Source organism: Panicum virgatum, chromosome 5K (genome assembly GCF_016808335.1).
Source record: "Panicum virgatum strain AP13 chromosome 5K, P.virgatum_v5, whole genome shotgun sequence".
Lineage (NCBI taxonomy): Eukaryota > Viridiplantae > Streptophyta > Magnoliopsida > Poales > Poaceae > Panicum > Panicum virgatum.
The window spans coordinates 57,108,553-57,123,498 of NC_053140.1; the positions used below are offsets into that span (position 1 = coordinate 57,108,553).

At 49.7% G+C, this 14,946-nt stretch overlaps 2 protein-coding genes and 1 long non-coding RNA gene across 5 annotated transcripts; 2 read left to right on the forward strand and 1 right to left on the reverse strand.

Moving 5' to 3' along the window:
• The first annotated feature begins 664 nt into the window (after window positions 1–664).
• Window positions 665–2,625, forward strand: LOC120708896. Its single transcript, XR_005689510.1, has 2 exons — window positions 665–1,045; window positions 2,215–2,625. It is a non-coding gene; the product is annotated as an uncharacterized LOC120708896 (long non-coding RNA).
• Window positions 2,626–3,467: 842 nt separating this feature from the next.
• On the reverse strand, window positions 3,468–5,572 carry LOC120708899 (NAC domain-containing protein 48-like). The gene is made up of 3 exons (XM_039994332.1): window positions 5,283–5,572; window positions 4,902–5,176; window positions 3,468–4,498 (listed from the first exon to the last, which is right to left on the reverse strand). The coding sequence occupies exons 1-3, from the start codon at window positions 5,449–5,451 to the stop codon at window positions 4,079–4,081; spliced, it is 864 nt and encodes a 287-aa protein (XP_039850266.1). The 5' UTR covers window positions 5,452–5,572; the 3' UTR covers window positions 3,468–4,078.
• A 5,296-nt stretch (window positions 5,573–10,868) lies between these two features.
• LOC120708898 (U-box domain-containing protein 4-like) lies at window positions 10,869–14,636 on the forward strand. Of its 3 annotated transcripts, none has more exons than XM_039994330.1 (6): window positions 10,912–10,996; window positions 11,409–11,469; window positions 11,551–11,827; window positions 11,950–12,066; window positions 12,150–14,114; window positions 14,283–14,636. In XM_039994330.1, exons 3-6 carry the CDS (start codon window positions 11,555–11,557, stop codon window positions 14,343–14,345), a joined length of 2,418 nt encoding a protein of 805 aa, XP_039850264.1. In that variant the 5' UTR covers window positions 10,912–10,996; window positions 11,409–11,469; window positions 11,551–11,554; the 3' UTR covers window positions 14,346–14,636. The 3 variants fall into 3 exon arrangements, with proteins under 3 accessions (XP_039850263.1, XP_039850264.1, XP_039850265.1); XM_039994331.1 differs by lacking the exon at window positions 10,912–10,996 and adding an exon at window positions 11,039–11,268; XM_039994329.1 differs by lacking the exon at window positions 11,409–11,469 and having other exon boundaries at window positions 10,869–10,996.
• Window positions 14,637–14,946: the final 310 nt, after the last annotated feature.

A 14,946-nucleotide genomic window follows, 5' to 3' on the forward strand; every position in this document is an offset into this window, starting at 1 on the left:
ACTCTAATGCCACTTGTACACGAACCCTTTGTCAGTGTCACTAACATCAACCGGCACATAGATAATCTTTTATAAAGGAAATGCTTGGAAACGTCAGTTAACGCTGTACTTTCTTCACTGCACAAGTTACCTATTGATGACCTCGTACTTTAATCGAATGCCACTTGGTAGTAGATACTCGTAGAAACCAGCAGAAAGCAAAGAAAAAGGCAGCAAAACCAATCGGCGCCGCACTCCTCTCTCTTAGTTTCGGCGCCGGAACTCCAGTGTGGAACCGGTAGATGAAAGAACAGAACCACGGCGCCGCCGTGAGCAGTAAACCGCGCCGCGCATCATCCCCTACCAAAAAGCTGAGGCCGCCGCCGTAGCGCTGACGGCGACGCGGGCAGGAACACCGGACAATTCCTTGTACCGGACAAAAACCCATGTCGCGGCCTCGCTGGAAAGCTCGGCGGCGGCGACGGCGACGCCGCCGTTTTGTTGCTATCCGGCGAGTCATTAGATCGAGATGAGCGGTGCTATCTTATCTTCAGCAGGAGGTGCGATGCGATCAGCTGTTTTGTCCCTGGCTAGCGGTAACCGCGCAGCTCTCGTCCTTGGCCTCAGCCTGGTGCCGAAGCAACGCACTGTGTGCTACTGTGCTGTGGATTCCCCGTGTCCAGAGCCGGATGGCTTTGGCTGCAACCTTGCTCCGGTCCGCTAACAGCATCAGCATATCTGATCTGACATCCGGGTCACCGCTTATTCAGGCCCCGTTCGGCAGCACCCGGAGGCCCGGAACGAGGCCCAATCCGGGCGGATTGGGACGGCCCGGAACGAAATCACCTGCGACCTGGAATACCTGTTCGTTTCGGCCTGGCCCGGGAATGAAGCCGGCCCGGTTTGGCTCCTCCCCTTGTTTCCATCGCCTGGAATGGATCCAGGAGCCCTACCCCCGGCTCCAATCCGTTCCCCGATCCTTCTCTCGCGCGCGTGGCGGCGGCGCGAGGTTGAGGCGACGGCGACGGCCCGGCGGCGCGACACGCTCTCCGCTGCCTTCTCGCCGGTAACGCATCACACTCGTATTTCTTGCCCTCTTATCTCCCGAGTGCTAGGGTTCTTGGTAGTCTGGCTCGATCCGGAATCTCTAGGTGCGGAGCAGCGCCTGCACGGTGGTGTCGGCGGAAGGGGTAGCCTGCGCGGCCGTGCCCTATGTGGCGGTTCCGTTGGCCAGCGCGGCGGCGGCTGAGACAGCCGTGGCGCTGGACGGGTCGGCGCTCAGCGCGGACACGCAGAGGTCCATGTAGGCCGTGGAGTTGCAGGTGGCGCCGCGGCCGGGCGTGGAAAAAGTTGAGGAGGCGACGGGTCCACGTGCTTGGGCCCGTGGCCGTGGTCATGGCTTTTGTGCGCAGATGAACCGACGCGGGAGGAGAGGACGGCCAGAGGGAGGAGCGGCATTCTTGGTGGTGGTCGACATTGCAAGAGATCGATCAGTACGTGGTGTGACCTTGGTCTTGTTAGTTGTGAGAAGGGAGATGAAGCTTGTGCAGCTTGTGCTTCGCTGCTAGCTCTTGGCTATGGCTAGCTGCTGTGAATCTGTGATGAGTTGCTCAAGTGAAGGGAGGATGGCAGCGGGTGATGAGGCAGCTCTTGGTCTGCTAATTTATTGTGCTTTTGTATGATTGATGGCAGTAGTAGTAGCTTTTTTGGCTAAGTTTCATAAACACTTCATGAATCCTTCTAGAATGCACTTATTTTTCCGTTTGTATCCATGTAGGTATTTCCTAGAAAAATGTAGACTGTGTTTTGGGATTATCTCTTGAAGCTGCTTAGTACTTTAGTTGCCTCCTATATAACCCCGATACTTCAACATGACCCCGTATCACGTATCCGATACATATCCGCGTATCCGTATCCGATACTCCAATACACCTTTGTGCCTTTAACTTTTGCAGAAATTTGACGTATCCACATATCCGTATCCTTCCGATACCGATACGCGTATCCGTATCCGTGCTGCATACTTGCCTCTGAACCATGAACTAACTCAGTGACTTTTAGATACCAACTTATCTTGCAGGTGTGAAATATACTGCATTTTACATACTTTTGTGTTTCAAGTTGTGCAGTAACTAGAACCAAATGACATGCTAATATGTATCTTTTAATGTCAAGTTTATGACTGATCAATTACTTGTTATTTCAAGTAATATTAATTTCCCTGAATTTGTACAGATCTCGTCGAAGTAGCATGTTGGCTAACTGGAGGCATTATGAAGTCGAGTGACCAGGATTTGGTGGATGGGCTCTCTACTGACCCCTAGTGTTAAACTATGTTGTTTTAATTTATCTGCTTCAAGTTAATGTTTTGAAATTCAACCAATTTAGCTTGGATGTTTTTCTTGCTTAAGTTCTGCCGAACTCATGGTACTGATCATTCGATTTTTAGACCGGGGGAGAGCATCATACTAGCAGTAGTATATCACATGTTTGGTTAGCATCATAAGATTGAAATGATGGTCGATTCAAGTTAGTTTTTTGTATTTTTATTTTTATTGGGTGGTATGTAATCAATGGATGTTCATTCGGCGTGAACTCATGGTACTGATCAAAATATGAATACAGTTGAAATGATGTCGCTTGAAATCTGACCAGAATCAAACATGTCCTGCCGAACAGCTTGCTGGAACGAATTCTGACCAGGAATGGTTACTGACTTGGTTTGAGTGACACACCTGGAACCACTCCATCCTGGCCAGGATCAAAACCAGGTCTGGAAGCAAACCTGGGCTGGCGAACGAGGCCTCAGATAATCAGTTAACTGAACAAGCGTTGAACTAGAACAGACAAAGGCCCCTTCCCTCGAAGCAGTAGTCTTACTACACAGGCTTGTCAGGCAACGAATGCGGTTCGCAATCACAGGCCGCAGCACAAGATGTTGCCCACGACCATCTTTCGAGAAAAAAGATGTTGCCAACGACCAACCACGACTCCACGAGCACAGCGCGCTACCACAAGCCACACGTGTGAGATTTACGTCCCAGCGGTGGGAGCAGGCAAGATTTGACAGTTCGCCGGACGAGCGATAGGCACGAAGACGGCGAGATCCGTGGAAGTCCGGGCTGGGCCGTGCGCGCCGTCGCCGCCGTGAATTCTAGGAGCACGACGACTGCGGCGGCCTACACGTGCGCATTGACCTCCTCTGCCGTGCCTGCCGCCGCTCGCCGGCCTGTCGAGCTCATCCACCTTGCGATTTTCAATGTGTTAGATTCGTCAGGTGAAGCGGCGCCACCTTTTTCTACGAGCCCACGTTTCCTGCTCACTGGAAAGGAAAACGTGGTTCAAACAAGTTCCTTCGTCCATAAGCCAGCGCCTAGCTTAGCTGGAATGCAACTGGGTCCTATGTTTTTTTTTTCTTTCCCTTGGAAGTTCCAAAACAACTGGTCTGTACATAAAAATACAGGGCAACACTTGTTCAGACACAAGAATAAAAAAACAGTGCAATGCAACTCGATTTTCTCCATTTTTATAAGGGTGTCCTTTGAGAAAGATCCAATGCATGGCAACATGTACTATAGTAATATGGAGGGCTTTTCCTTATGACCCTTTCAATTGACTAATGGCTTACACTGGAGCTACCACTGGACCAGACCAATGCGCTACAAAGCCCTTACATACAGTATACTAGTACTAGTATAACTAATTAACCAATGAAGGAACAGAAACCCTGCACCGAATCAACCAACCATGTATGTATATGTACAAGTACACACACACATGCCACGCACGATCGGATCGACCACCAATGCAATATCGCGATCTCCCTAGCTCCCGGCGGGGCCACACGGGTCTCATTGCCGCCTCGAATCCCAGTCCATCATCTTGTTTTAGTTTATGATGAGATGATGACGATGACATCTCCGTCCAATCCATCCATTTTTTAAAGCTCTTAGTACTAGTCAGCTATGGCGGCTCGCCTGAGTCAAGCCCACGCCGCGGCGGTTGCGCCGCCGAGAGAGAGGCAGGCCAACCAACCGCACCCCAGGATGGGGCTGCGCAACGCTCTGCCGTTCCCTTGGTTCGCGCGCGTACGTGACCTCTAGAACGGCTTGCCCCAGTACATGAGGATGTCCTGCAGCAGCGGGTCGCCGGCGCCGGGGTCGAGCATGGAGCCGGCGGGGTTCACGGGGTCGGAGGAGAAGGTGCGCTCCCACTCGCTGATCTTGGGCTGGCTCTGCACCTCCCGGTCGCAGGCGAACTGCTGCTCCGGGGACAGCACCTGCTCCGAGCAGCTCGAGTCCGCGTGCAGCCGCGGCATCGAGTCCGACGGCCGGTCGTAGTACGCCGCCAGGTCCGCGAACGCGGGGGGCAGCCCGCCCGGCGCCGCCACGAACGGCTTCTGCTCCGGCGGGGAGCCCGCCGCCGCGGCGAGCGCCGGCTTGCGGTCGCCGGCGCCCACCGGCGGCTTCTCCAGCCCGCCCTTCTTCTTGTAGATGCGGCACAGGACCCAGTCATCCAGCTGCACGGATCGCACAGAGAGAAACAAATCGTCAGTCAGGTACTGCTCGAGGATCACGTAAGCACACTGTGCAACCAACCAAAAAAAAAAATCTGACAGCGCCATTTTGCTCTCGTGGCCGTCGCCGTCGCAGGGGAGGGCATCGAATGCTTTCCCACCGGCGACAGCGACGCACCGCTCGGAATCATTTGGGCAAGTTGCGCCGATGCAGCCCCCCTAGCATGGCCCATCCTCTCCAATAAGAAGAAAAACTTTGAGCGGCCCAAAGCCATGGGCCACGCTTATCCCCTCCCTCCCCGCATTCATTTCGAAAGCAACAGGTTATATCGTCGAGTTCCTTTTTTCTTTTTGGGACGACGACGCGAATTTGTCCTTACGTTACGGCGGCGAGATGCTTGCTTACCCTGAGGCTGTTCTTCTTGCGGGCGGAGCGGTCGACGTCGGCGAGGCGGTACTCGTGCATGATCCAGTTGGTCTTCTCGCCCTTGGGCGCCTTGCCGGCGTAGAAGACGAGCGCCTTCTTGATGGCGAGGGGCTTGGGCGTGCCCACGGGCTTGTCGGCGCCGGTGGCCTTCCAGTACCCGGACCCGGCGGCGCGGTTCGGCCGCGACCCGTTCGGGTACTTGCGGTCCCGCGGGGAGAAGAAGTACCACTCCTTCTCGCCGTACTGTGCCATTCCTGCATGCACACGAATCACACATCCAAGATCAATCAGTTCATCCGTCGTCAGGACCAGAGTAGATCGCTTGGAATCACACCACTGATGATCGGGTACGTTACGTACTGGGGAGCTGCCATGGGTCGAACTTGTAGAGGTCGATCTCGGCGACGATGGGGACGGCGATGGGGAGCCCAGCGCACCGGCGGCAGAGGTAGTGCATCACCAGCTCCTCGTCCGTCGGGTGGAACCGGAACCCCGGCGGCAGATGCAGGTCCTGACCGCCGCCGCTCATCGTGTCTGTCTCTCTCTCTCGATCGATCGCGCTCAGCTGTTGCTGCTGCTCTGCGCAGAGCCTCTGTCTTCTTCTCTTCTGCTAATGGTAGGAAGAGGGGAGGAGGGCTTGAAACTTGTTCCGGGTGCGGAGCCGCGCATTTATAGCCGCGGGCGACCGCGACACGTGTGGCCCGGGCGGGCGGCCCCCCCGGTGGCGCACACGTGGAAGGCCCCCTCTGACCGGTTGACCCCGACACGGGGGCGCCGGGAGGCGGCGCCAATTCTGTCACTGCTTACGTCAGGCTTCTTGGACGGAGGCGCGCGCGCGTCAGCGTGGGCCCGGCGCTGGCGTTCGCCGCCTGGGCGTTCCGTTTCGGGAACGGACCGGGGGGCTCCGGGCTCCGGTGGCGGCGCGACACGTCGGGGCGGCCAGCGGTGGGGCGGCCGAGAAAGTACGGATGGCTCGGCGCGGGGGCGTGAGGGGGACGTTCGTGATGGGCCGCCGGATAAGGATGAGACGACGACGACGAGATGATGAGGCGGCCAAGAGTTATGGGCGCGGTTGGTGCGTAGTTGGGAGTTGCCACCAGTTGTTTTTTAGGGAAAACATGGAGGTAAAGGAGGCCAGCTAGCAGATTTTTGGAGCATTTAGGGTTATGATTTGCTACAAGGAGATTCGGTACCACCTTTTTTCTAATAATAAATCATTGCTGCTATCATTGAGATTTATATACAGGAATTAAAAGGACTAGCATATATATATATATATATATATATATATATATATATATATATATATATATATATATATATATATATATATATATATATCCCTAGCAGCTTGCTTATCATTGAGATATATTTTTTTTGCTCACTAATAATGCATCATGGCATGGGCGTAGGTCAAAGTCTATGATGAAAATGAAATATTAAAGAAATTTGTCATGCTGTACCAATATAATATGGCAATATGTGGTCTAGAGAGGACATGGTTTTTGGTCAATATCTTTACACTACTAAACTAATTTTAGAGAGAAATATATATATTTAAGCAACTAGCACAATGATCAAACAAAATTTTATACCCATCGAATACATGTCCAGCCAACCCTCATCCAAATGCACCGAAATGTGGATCCATGAAAACTCCAAGAGAAGACAACCCTCATCCAAATACTACATTTTGCTTCACTGTACCTATGCCACACACAAGAGAAGACATTAATTAAACCACGAGCGAGCACATCTCGCACGTGACGAAGACATGCGCACGCATGGGGATCGGAGATATGCTTCACGAGACCCGATCAAAGCCGCACGCACGCACGCACTAATCAAGCCACGTGTTCCGTGGATTGGGTTGCACGCATGATTCGGCTGCGGCGTCGGTCAAGGGTCAGCACCGCCCCCGTTTTGCTAGCTTTCCCCCTCGTGTTCCCTTTCAGGTCCATCTATCTCCAGCTAGAAAGCGGTTCAGTTCCGGCGCCCAACTCGGCGACTCCCAGTCCGCTCGCCGGACGTGGCTCCTTCCAGCCCAGGTCGCCGGCCGTTCGACCCGCCGCCGCCCACCGGCAGGACACGCGATCGATCGATCGGCCGGGATCGGAGGAGAACAAGATCGGTGCCGACGCCGCCGACTCGTGTTGTTGAATTGGTCTCCCGCGCGCGTGTTCGCGTCGTCTCTCTGCCAGCGTGCCTATCGTTACGTCTACCCGATCGATCCGGTCCGGCCGTGGAATATGCTTGGACGGACGATCGTTAACCATGGTCGAGGTTACACGTGGTTTCGTGTCATCCTGCGGGCACGCGAGGCGCTAGGCCCCAATGCAAGAGGATCCCATGCCGTGCAGTTGGCGACGGGTGGTGGATGGTGATGGGACTCGGTCACTCAGAGGATTCATCCGGTGATGACTAATGACGTGGCTTGCCGGCTCAAGATAGGGCTCACACGCGTGTGTGCATCATCATCAGATCGATCATGTAACAGAGGGCCTCCCCCGCGCCAACGCGGGGGATCGAACCCCGGTCGCCGGCCTGGGGGCTGGCTCCAGGAGCCACTCGGGCTCACCAGACCCTCTCTAGGTAGCGTACGTAGTAGACAGCATCATGCCTATCTCGCCTCACCGTTATCCTCCTCGTCGTCGTCTTCTTTGTCGTCCGTGGCCACACACCCACAAAGTCTGGGGACTTTACTGGGAGAGATGCCGATCGATGCCGCGTACAGGTTCTGGACACCCATCTCTCTCTCTCTCTCTCTCTCTCTCTCTCTCTCTCTCTCTCTCTCTCTCTCCATTGATGGATGCCGACGTACACTACTCGTATTCGTATCGTATCCACCACCAGCTAGCTAAAAAGGAAGATGGGCTAATAAGCTGAGAAAGCTGATGCATCATCTGCCGAGTTCGCATATATATCCTCTCCTCTCTGCATCGCAGCAATATAATTAATTAGACTACATACATATTTAATTTAATTTAATTTGCGTATAATATATCACGCACGGTGCGATGAACCGTGTGGGAACAAAACGGGAGATGCGCCTTTCGCTAAAGTGCACGCGTCAGGGTTCAGGAAAAAGAAGGTTCACAGATGAGAGAACCACCCAAACTGCTGGAAAGGAAAGGAGAAAAGATTAAAAGAATGAGGGTGTGTTTAGTTGGTGAAATTTTTTGGATTCGGCAACTGTAGCATTTTCGTTTGTATTTGATAATTAGTGTCCAATTATGAATTAATTAGGCTCAAAAAATTCATCTTATCATTTACAGCTAAACTATGTAATTGATTTTTTTTCTTTAACTACATTTAATGCTCCATACATATGTCTAAAAATTTGATGTGACGGGGAATCTTAAAAAATTTTGGGAACTAAACATGGCCTGAGGAAAAATAGTGACATGGATGTTGAGTCATACCTACGTTCTTATCTCTCTCGAAACCTGTACATGTTTACAGGCGCATCATGAAGCACCAGATGTGGCATCGTCATTACTTGCAACCAAATCCAAATGGCAGCTATAGAAATTTAACCGTGCCTTTCAAACATACATATAAGATCTCGTCTTTATTAAAAAAAAAGGGTCGCCTAGCTGCTTCCATCAAGTTATTATATATGCTGAAGTACTGGTTTGATAATCCACACGTCCTGCCTGGCTGTCTCTCAATCGCTCGGCACACACAGAAACCATTCTCTAGTGGCGTCTGGTTAGGAACGAAAGCACCCGCTAACCTAACTCCATGTACGATCTCGCTCCGGGATAACGCCAGCAGCGTTTGTTTAAGGGCCTGTTTGGGACTGCGGTCAAAAAAAGCGCGGCACGCATAAGCGATAAGCGGCGCGGACCTCGCTTCTCGTGTTTCCCCGCTTCCAGTTCAAACGCTCGCTTATCGCGTGGTGGACGGCCGGCAAATGCGCGTTGGACGCAGACCGTTCGGCGGGATTTTTTTTTTCTTTCGCTGATACGCGCTGCAGACGCCGTCCCAAACCGGGCCTAAGGGATCCGCCGGATGATTCCGCGGTTTGTTTATGCTTTCGTCCTTTGATGAGCTCGCCCATCAGGTAGGTTAATCGATGCTGGCTTAGTGGCGCATTAGCATTAGATTATCGAGTAATCAGTGTGCAGCTACCACGGGACAGAGCAGGGCCGTGACTCCTAGTATGGGGACAGGTTTCAACAGCTCCTCTGCGCGCACATGTCTGTCTGCCTTTTCAGCTGGGTTTAGGGCCACACTCAATTTGTTTAGGGCCGTGGGTGATGAGAATCGCTGTGTGACCTTTGAGCAGTTAATGTGGGCCCATTTGATCGATAAGAGTAGTAGCGCAGGCTGCATGCGCGGAACACGCTCAATACATGCATAGCTGCTAGCTGTTTATTGCTGGTTGCAGTCATGGTTGAACCCGTAATCTTCCTCAGGTTTGAGAAATTTTATAAGTAAATACTCCAGTTGCAAATTAATTACTTGAACAAAGACACACCCTTACTCATTTCTTAGACACATTTGGGGCTTGTTTAGTTGTAAAATTCAAAATTCCAAATCTATCACATCGAACAGAAATCTTACATGCATGGAGTATAAAATCTAGACGAAATAAATAACTAATTACATAGTTTGCATGTAAATTATGAGACGAATTTAATGAGCATAATTAGGTCATGATTAGACACTAAATTGCTATGGTAACCATATACTAATGATAGATTAATTAGGCTCATTAAATTCATCTCGTAGTTTACAGACAAGTATTGTAATTAATTTTGTGATTAGTCTATATTTAGTACTTCAAATGTAAAAAGATTCCATTTCAAAAACTTTACACCCCGCAACTAAACGAGGCCTTGAAGTTTTTTTAGATTCATTAGTTGTTTTTTTCAACTGCATTTAATACTTCATGCATGTGTTCGAACATTCGATGTGACGAATACTTTAAAAAAAATTTTGGGAACTAAACAGGGCCTTAGAGCAACTCCAGCAGAGCCTCTATTTGAGTGACTAAACCCACATTTTAATCATTTTGCTCAAATTTCCATCTCCAGCAGGGCCTCTATTTGGGTGACTAAAATAAGAGGGTGACTAAATTTCCTCTCCCACCCCCTCAATTTGGTCACCCTCTACTTAGGCTACCAAAAGTAAGGCCCACTATTTTTTAGTCTATTTAGTCGGTGCTGCTGGAGTAGAGACTACATTTTGAGTGACTAAACTTGAAAAGTGGGTGAATAAAATGAGTTTTAGTCATTCAAATTTAATCACTCCACTGGAGTTGCTATTACTATGTGCACTGACTTCAGGTTTCAGCCCCAATGTTTTCAGTGGCATGTGGGCCGAGTGTTTATTCAATCCCCCATAGGCCACCACCTGGCCCACCATTCGGTATAAACCTCGGTCCGTACACGCGAAGCGGACGATAAAAGTGACCCATGCGGGGCCCACATCCTGAAGAAAAAAAACCCGGGGCTCTGCTCTTCTAAAAAATAACACTCTGTTCTGCTAGCTGCGGCCGGTGGCTGGTGCTGATTTATTGTGAGAGAAAATTACTACTGGCTAGTTGGTGGTTGGTGCTGTTTTGGTGTGAGAGAAAAATATTGTTGGCTAGCTGGAGCCAACAACAGAGTGAGAAAATTATTTTTCAGAAAAATAAAAACTAAGGTCCCACCTTCCAGTCCGTGCAGAGGCCGGTACAAACCCAGCAAGCTCTGGGAATCTGTAATCAGCTGCGGGACCCGCGTCTCAGGGAGCAGTTGCTGCCGTCCCGCAGACGGACCTCGTTACGTCCGTGCACCAGTTCCAGGAGAGACCCGTAGATCCCTGGCCTTGTGACCCCACAGGTCAGTGGTCGAAACACCCGGAGCACCATGCACCTGGATCACCTCTACCTCAACCACCCCCGCCTACCCGGGCTCTCGCGCTCTGGTGGTCGCTGCCGCCGCCCCCTCGTGTTCACACTCCTCTAGGCTTGCGCCTCCCCAGTCTTCGTCCTCGCCCCCGCCCCCGCCCCCGCCCCCGCCCCCGCGTCCGCCTCGCGAGCCGCGTGGAGCTCACGGCGGCGACCGCCATTGGAGCTCCCGGAGGTACGAAATCGCCCGCCTCTCCTCGCCCCGGAATGCCTAGCGTCCTTCACTCGCAGCCTTTTCCCAGTCGCCGTGCATCGTAATCATGCCGGCTTGATTACTTATTTACTTCGGCATCGGAGTACTGGGCCGTGCTGTTGCTGCCGCATTTGTGATTAGGTGGTGTTGGAGTGCTGTGGTTATAGCGGATTAGGGCTTGATTTGGTGCGCAGGTGTGGAAACCAGCGCGCGCTCTCGCTCTGCTGGACGCGGGATTAGCAGGAGGTTTTGAGGTAATCCTGCGTTTCGACGCGGTTAGGGGGGGATTGGTATTTAATGAGCTGATGGGTAGAGAGCTCTCTGGAGTAAATGGAGTTCCCGATCGCCAGATTTTGCACTCGCTGAGTATGATAATTTGCTGTTCCCATGCTAGGGTACACCAGTGATCACTTCATGAGCAAGACCCATAAATGGCGCTGAGATTCCGTTAAGCTGTATGGGAACTGTCGAATCCATCTTTTTGTTTCGGTGGCTTGTGCAGCTAAAATATATTTGCTTTTATGTTCGTCGTGCAGGTCAATGGCGGAGTCAATGCCAATGTCAATTATCAACAGTATTTCAAACTTCCGTGCCCTGTTTTCCAGCAACATTATTGAAACTGAGCTAGTTAAGAGATATGGAAGGAAGATTGATGAAATCCTGGATCTTCTGAAGATGGTCATAGATGGAATTTTAGCCCAGATCACTCCAGATGATAAACTACTACATGTGCTTGAAGAACTCGATCGTACCATCAACGAGGCACTAGAGCTAGTTGGAAGCTGGGATTGGATGATGAGCAAAATTTACTTTGTAAGTCCCTTATCCATTCCATTTACTACTGTCCTTGACATGAGACAACAACTCATTAGATACAAGTACTGTGCTTTCAGTATTTTGTTCACTGTATGATACTTGCAAATTATTACATGAAGGTTACACAGGTGGAGTCCCTTATTACCAAGATGCAAAAATATGTGCTTGAAGTGTGCCAAGTTGTCAATTCTCTCATGTTACCATCAGAAACCAATTGTATTTCAGTGTATTTTGAGGTAACTACAAGTTTCTTATCATATCAATGTCACTCTTTTGATATGGTCTCATCTTCTAATGACTGGGCATCTTGCAATTTCAGAAAGCAAAGCAATTTCACTGTGAGAAAATGACGGCTGTCATTGCAGAGGCTTCCAGGGATCTTGTAGGGAAAGTTATGCCAAAATCAGAGACATTGACAAATATCCAAGTCTCGTTGAGCTTATCCACAAATCAAGAGTTGCTGATGGAGTCTGTCTCTCTGTCTAAGATTAAAATGAGAGTCAGCAGTGAGGATAGTCCAGAACTTGATGGTATCAACGATCTCTTTAAATTAGTCAACTATATGCATGATAAACATGTGGAAGAAAAGCAGATGCACAGCATTAATGGAATACCCATTCCTGCTGATTTTTGTTGCCCCCTTTCCCTTGAACTAATGTCAGATCCAGTGATTGTGGCATCTGGTCAGACATACGAACGGGTTTTCATCAGGAAATGGCTTGATTTGGGCTACAATGTCTGCCCAAAGACACGTCAAACATTGGGGCACACCAATTTGATTCCTAATTACACTGTCAAACAGTTGATAGAAAATTGGTCTGAGATACATGGCATAATGCTACCAGATCCTGTGGAACTCTTGAGTTTGAGCTTTCCTGTTTCCTTGAACCTGACAAATGATGGTATAAGTGCTGAATCTCGTTTCTCTGATAACTCTCCAAGGTCAAACAAGTCTGTCTCCCAAGAACATAAGATTTCGTCAGATGACAGTCGTCATAATTTGATGCATGACGATTCTGACTCAGATGACCAAATCTCCAAGGTGTCATCTTTTGAAGACACAGATGATTCTGAATCTGATGCTTTCAGGTTACTGTTGGCAACTACTGAAGCAAACAAATCGATATGCAATGAGATGATTGATCGTGGTGAAGCCCTTAAGCAGTTGAGAAAGGATGCTCTCCATGCTTCTGATTCTGAGCAGCATCTCCCAAGCAGTTGTAGCACTAGTGATATTGGCACAGATACTTCTTTGAGCAGCAACCATCTTGAAGATGTCGTGAAGCATAAGGAGGAACAGGTATCAAGTAACAGTAGTGCATCAGAAACTATAAGAAATGATCAAATGGTCACACCTTCAAAGGTAGAACCGAATTGCCTGCCAAGGTTGGGTGGTGTCCGTTCTCGAAGTCAATTAGTCTGGCGTCAACTATCAGATAAAGCTGTTCCTACAGATTCAAGTTCTGATTCTCCTGTTGTCAATGATAAAGTTTGTAGACTTATTGAGAACCTGAAAAATGAGTCCACTGATCTCCAAAGAGCAGCAACAGGAGAGCTACTGGTTCTTTCTAGGCACAACATGGAGAATAGAATTGCCATTGCAAACCATGGTGCTATACCCTTCCTGGTTAGTCTTCTTTATTCTGCAGATCTCACCACTCAAGAAAGTGCTGTAACAGTACTCCTGAACCTGTCATTAAATGACAACAACAAGATTGTTATTGCAAGCGCCAATGCCATCGAGGCTCTCATCCACGTTCTTGAGACAGGTAACCCAGAAGCAAAAGCAAACTCAGCTGCAACTCTCTTCAGCCTTTCAGTAAATGAAGAAAACAAGGCAAAAATTGGACGGTCTGGTGCGATCAAACCACTAGTAGATTTGCTAGAAGATGGAAATGCACAGGGGAAGAAGGATGCAGCAACGGCTCTCTTCAACCTATCGATATTTCACGAGAACAAGGCCCGGATCATTGAGGCCGGGGCTGTAAAGCCCCTGGTGGACCTCATGGATCCAGCAGCCGGGATGGTTGACAAGGCTGTTGCTGTCCTGTCAATCCTTGCCACGGTGCAGGAGGGTAGGAATGACATCGCTCAGGCTGGTGGTATCCCTGTGCTGGTTGAGGTTGTCGAGCTGGGCTCAGCACGGGCGAAGGAGAATGCCGCCGCCGCACTGCTGCATCTCTGCACTAACCACAGCAAGTTCTGCAGCCTGGTGCTCCAGGAAGGTGCCATGCCGCCTTTGGTGGCGCTGTCGCAATCTGGCACTGCCCGTGCGAGAGAGAAGGTACTGTTGCACTTGCAGTCTATATCATTTTGATTTTGGCACAAGCTGACACTTTCAGTTCCGTAGTTGATTCTGGAGAAGTAAAAATTTGTAAGAGAAACCTGTATGTTATATAGTACTACTAGCTTCACCAGCTTACTATTTTCTTTTTGTTATGCATATATGCAGGCACAGGTTCTTCTGAGCTTTTTCCGCAACCAGCGCCAAGTTGGCAAGGTCATTAGACGCTAAACTCAGACAATATTGGAGTACTCGGGTGTACCTTCTGATGTAATTACGACTGGTTTTCCTTGCATTCTTGCACAACCATGCAGGTTGGGCAAGTGGTGTACATCCCATAGTGGCCAACTGGGCATAGGATAGTAGTGATACTCCTGGGTATCGAATGATTGATTTAAGACGTCACCCTGGTATATCACGTGCTAATCATTTTTCACTTGTTCAGTTGTGACGTCAGAACAGAATAAATCAAGAAGCAGTAGCAGCCTGCCAGCTTGGTATGATGACTGAGATTACATACAATTTTATGGGCATGATTTGGTAGTAGTTTTGAAAAGCAATGATATCTGTAGGTTTGGAGACTAGCGAGATCCAAAACCATGGCCTAGAAAATAGAGAAGTTCTTACAAATTAGGCCAATCTTAATGGAAGTATCATAGAAGATTAGAAGTGTCATGAGTATTAAATATCATGTCACATCAGCAAATTTGCTAACACGACAGGGTCATTTATGTGAGAGAAGAGAGGAGGGGGAGTTTCATGGTTCTCCGGTATAGCTACCAATTTGTTGACACGACAGAATCATTTATGAGAGAAGAGAGGAGGGGGAGTT

Bases quoted from the DNA above. Each gene is read 5' to 3' on its own strand.
- LOC120708899 (XM_039994332.1), bottom strand. From the start codon at position 5,451: ATGAGCGGCGGCGGTCAGGACCTGCATCTGCCGCCGGGGTTCCGGTTC. The intron at 5,177-5,282 runs GTACGTAACGTA...GTGTGCATGCAG, and splicing joins CGACCCATGGCAGCTCCCCA to GAATGGCACAGTACGGCGAG. The intron at 4,499-4,901 runs GTAAGCAAGCAT...CGATCCGTGCAG, and splicing joins GCAAGAAGAACAGCCTCAGG to CTGGATGACTGGGTCCTGTG.
- LOC120708898 (XM_039994329.1), top strand. From the start codon at position 11,555: ATGGCGGAGTCAATGCCAATGTCAATTATCAACAGTATTTCAAACTTC. The intron at 11,828-11,949 runs GTAAGTCCCTTA...TATTACATGAAG, and splicing joins TGATGAGCAAAATTTACTTT to GTTACACAGGTGGAGTCCCT. The intron at 14,115-14,282 runs GTACTGTTGCAC...GCATATATGCAG, and splicing joins CTGCCCGTGCGAGAGAGAAG to GCACAGGTTCTTCTGAGCTT.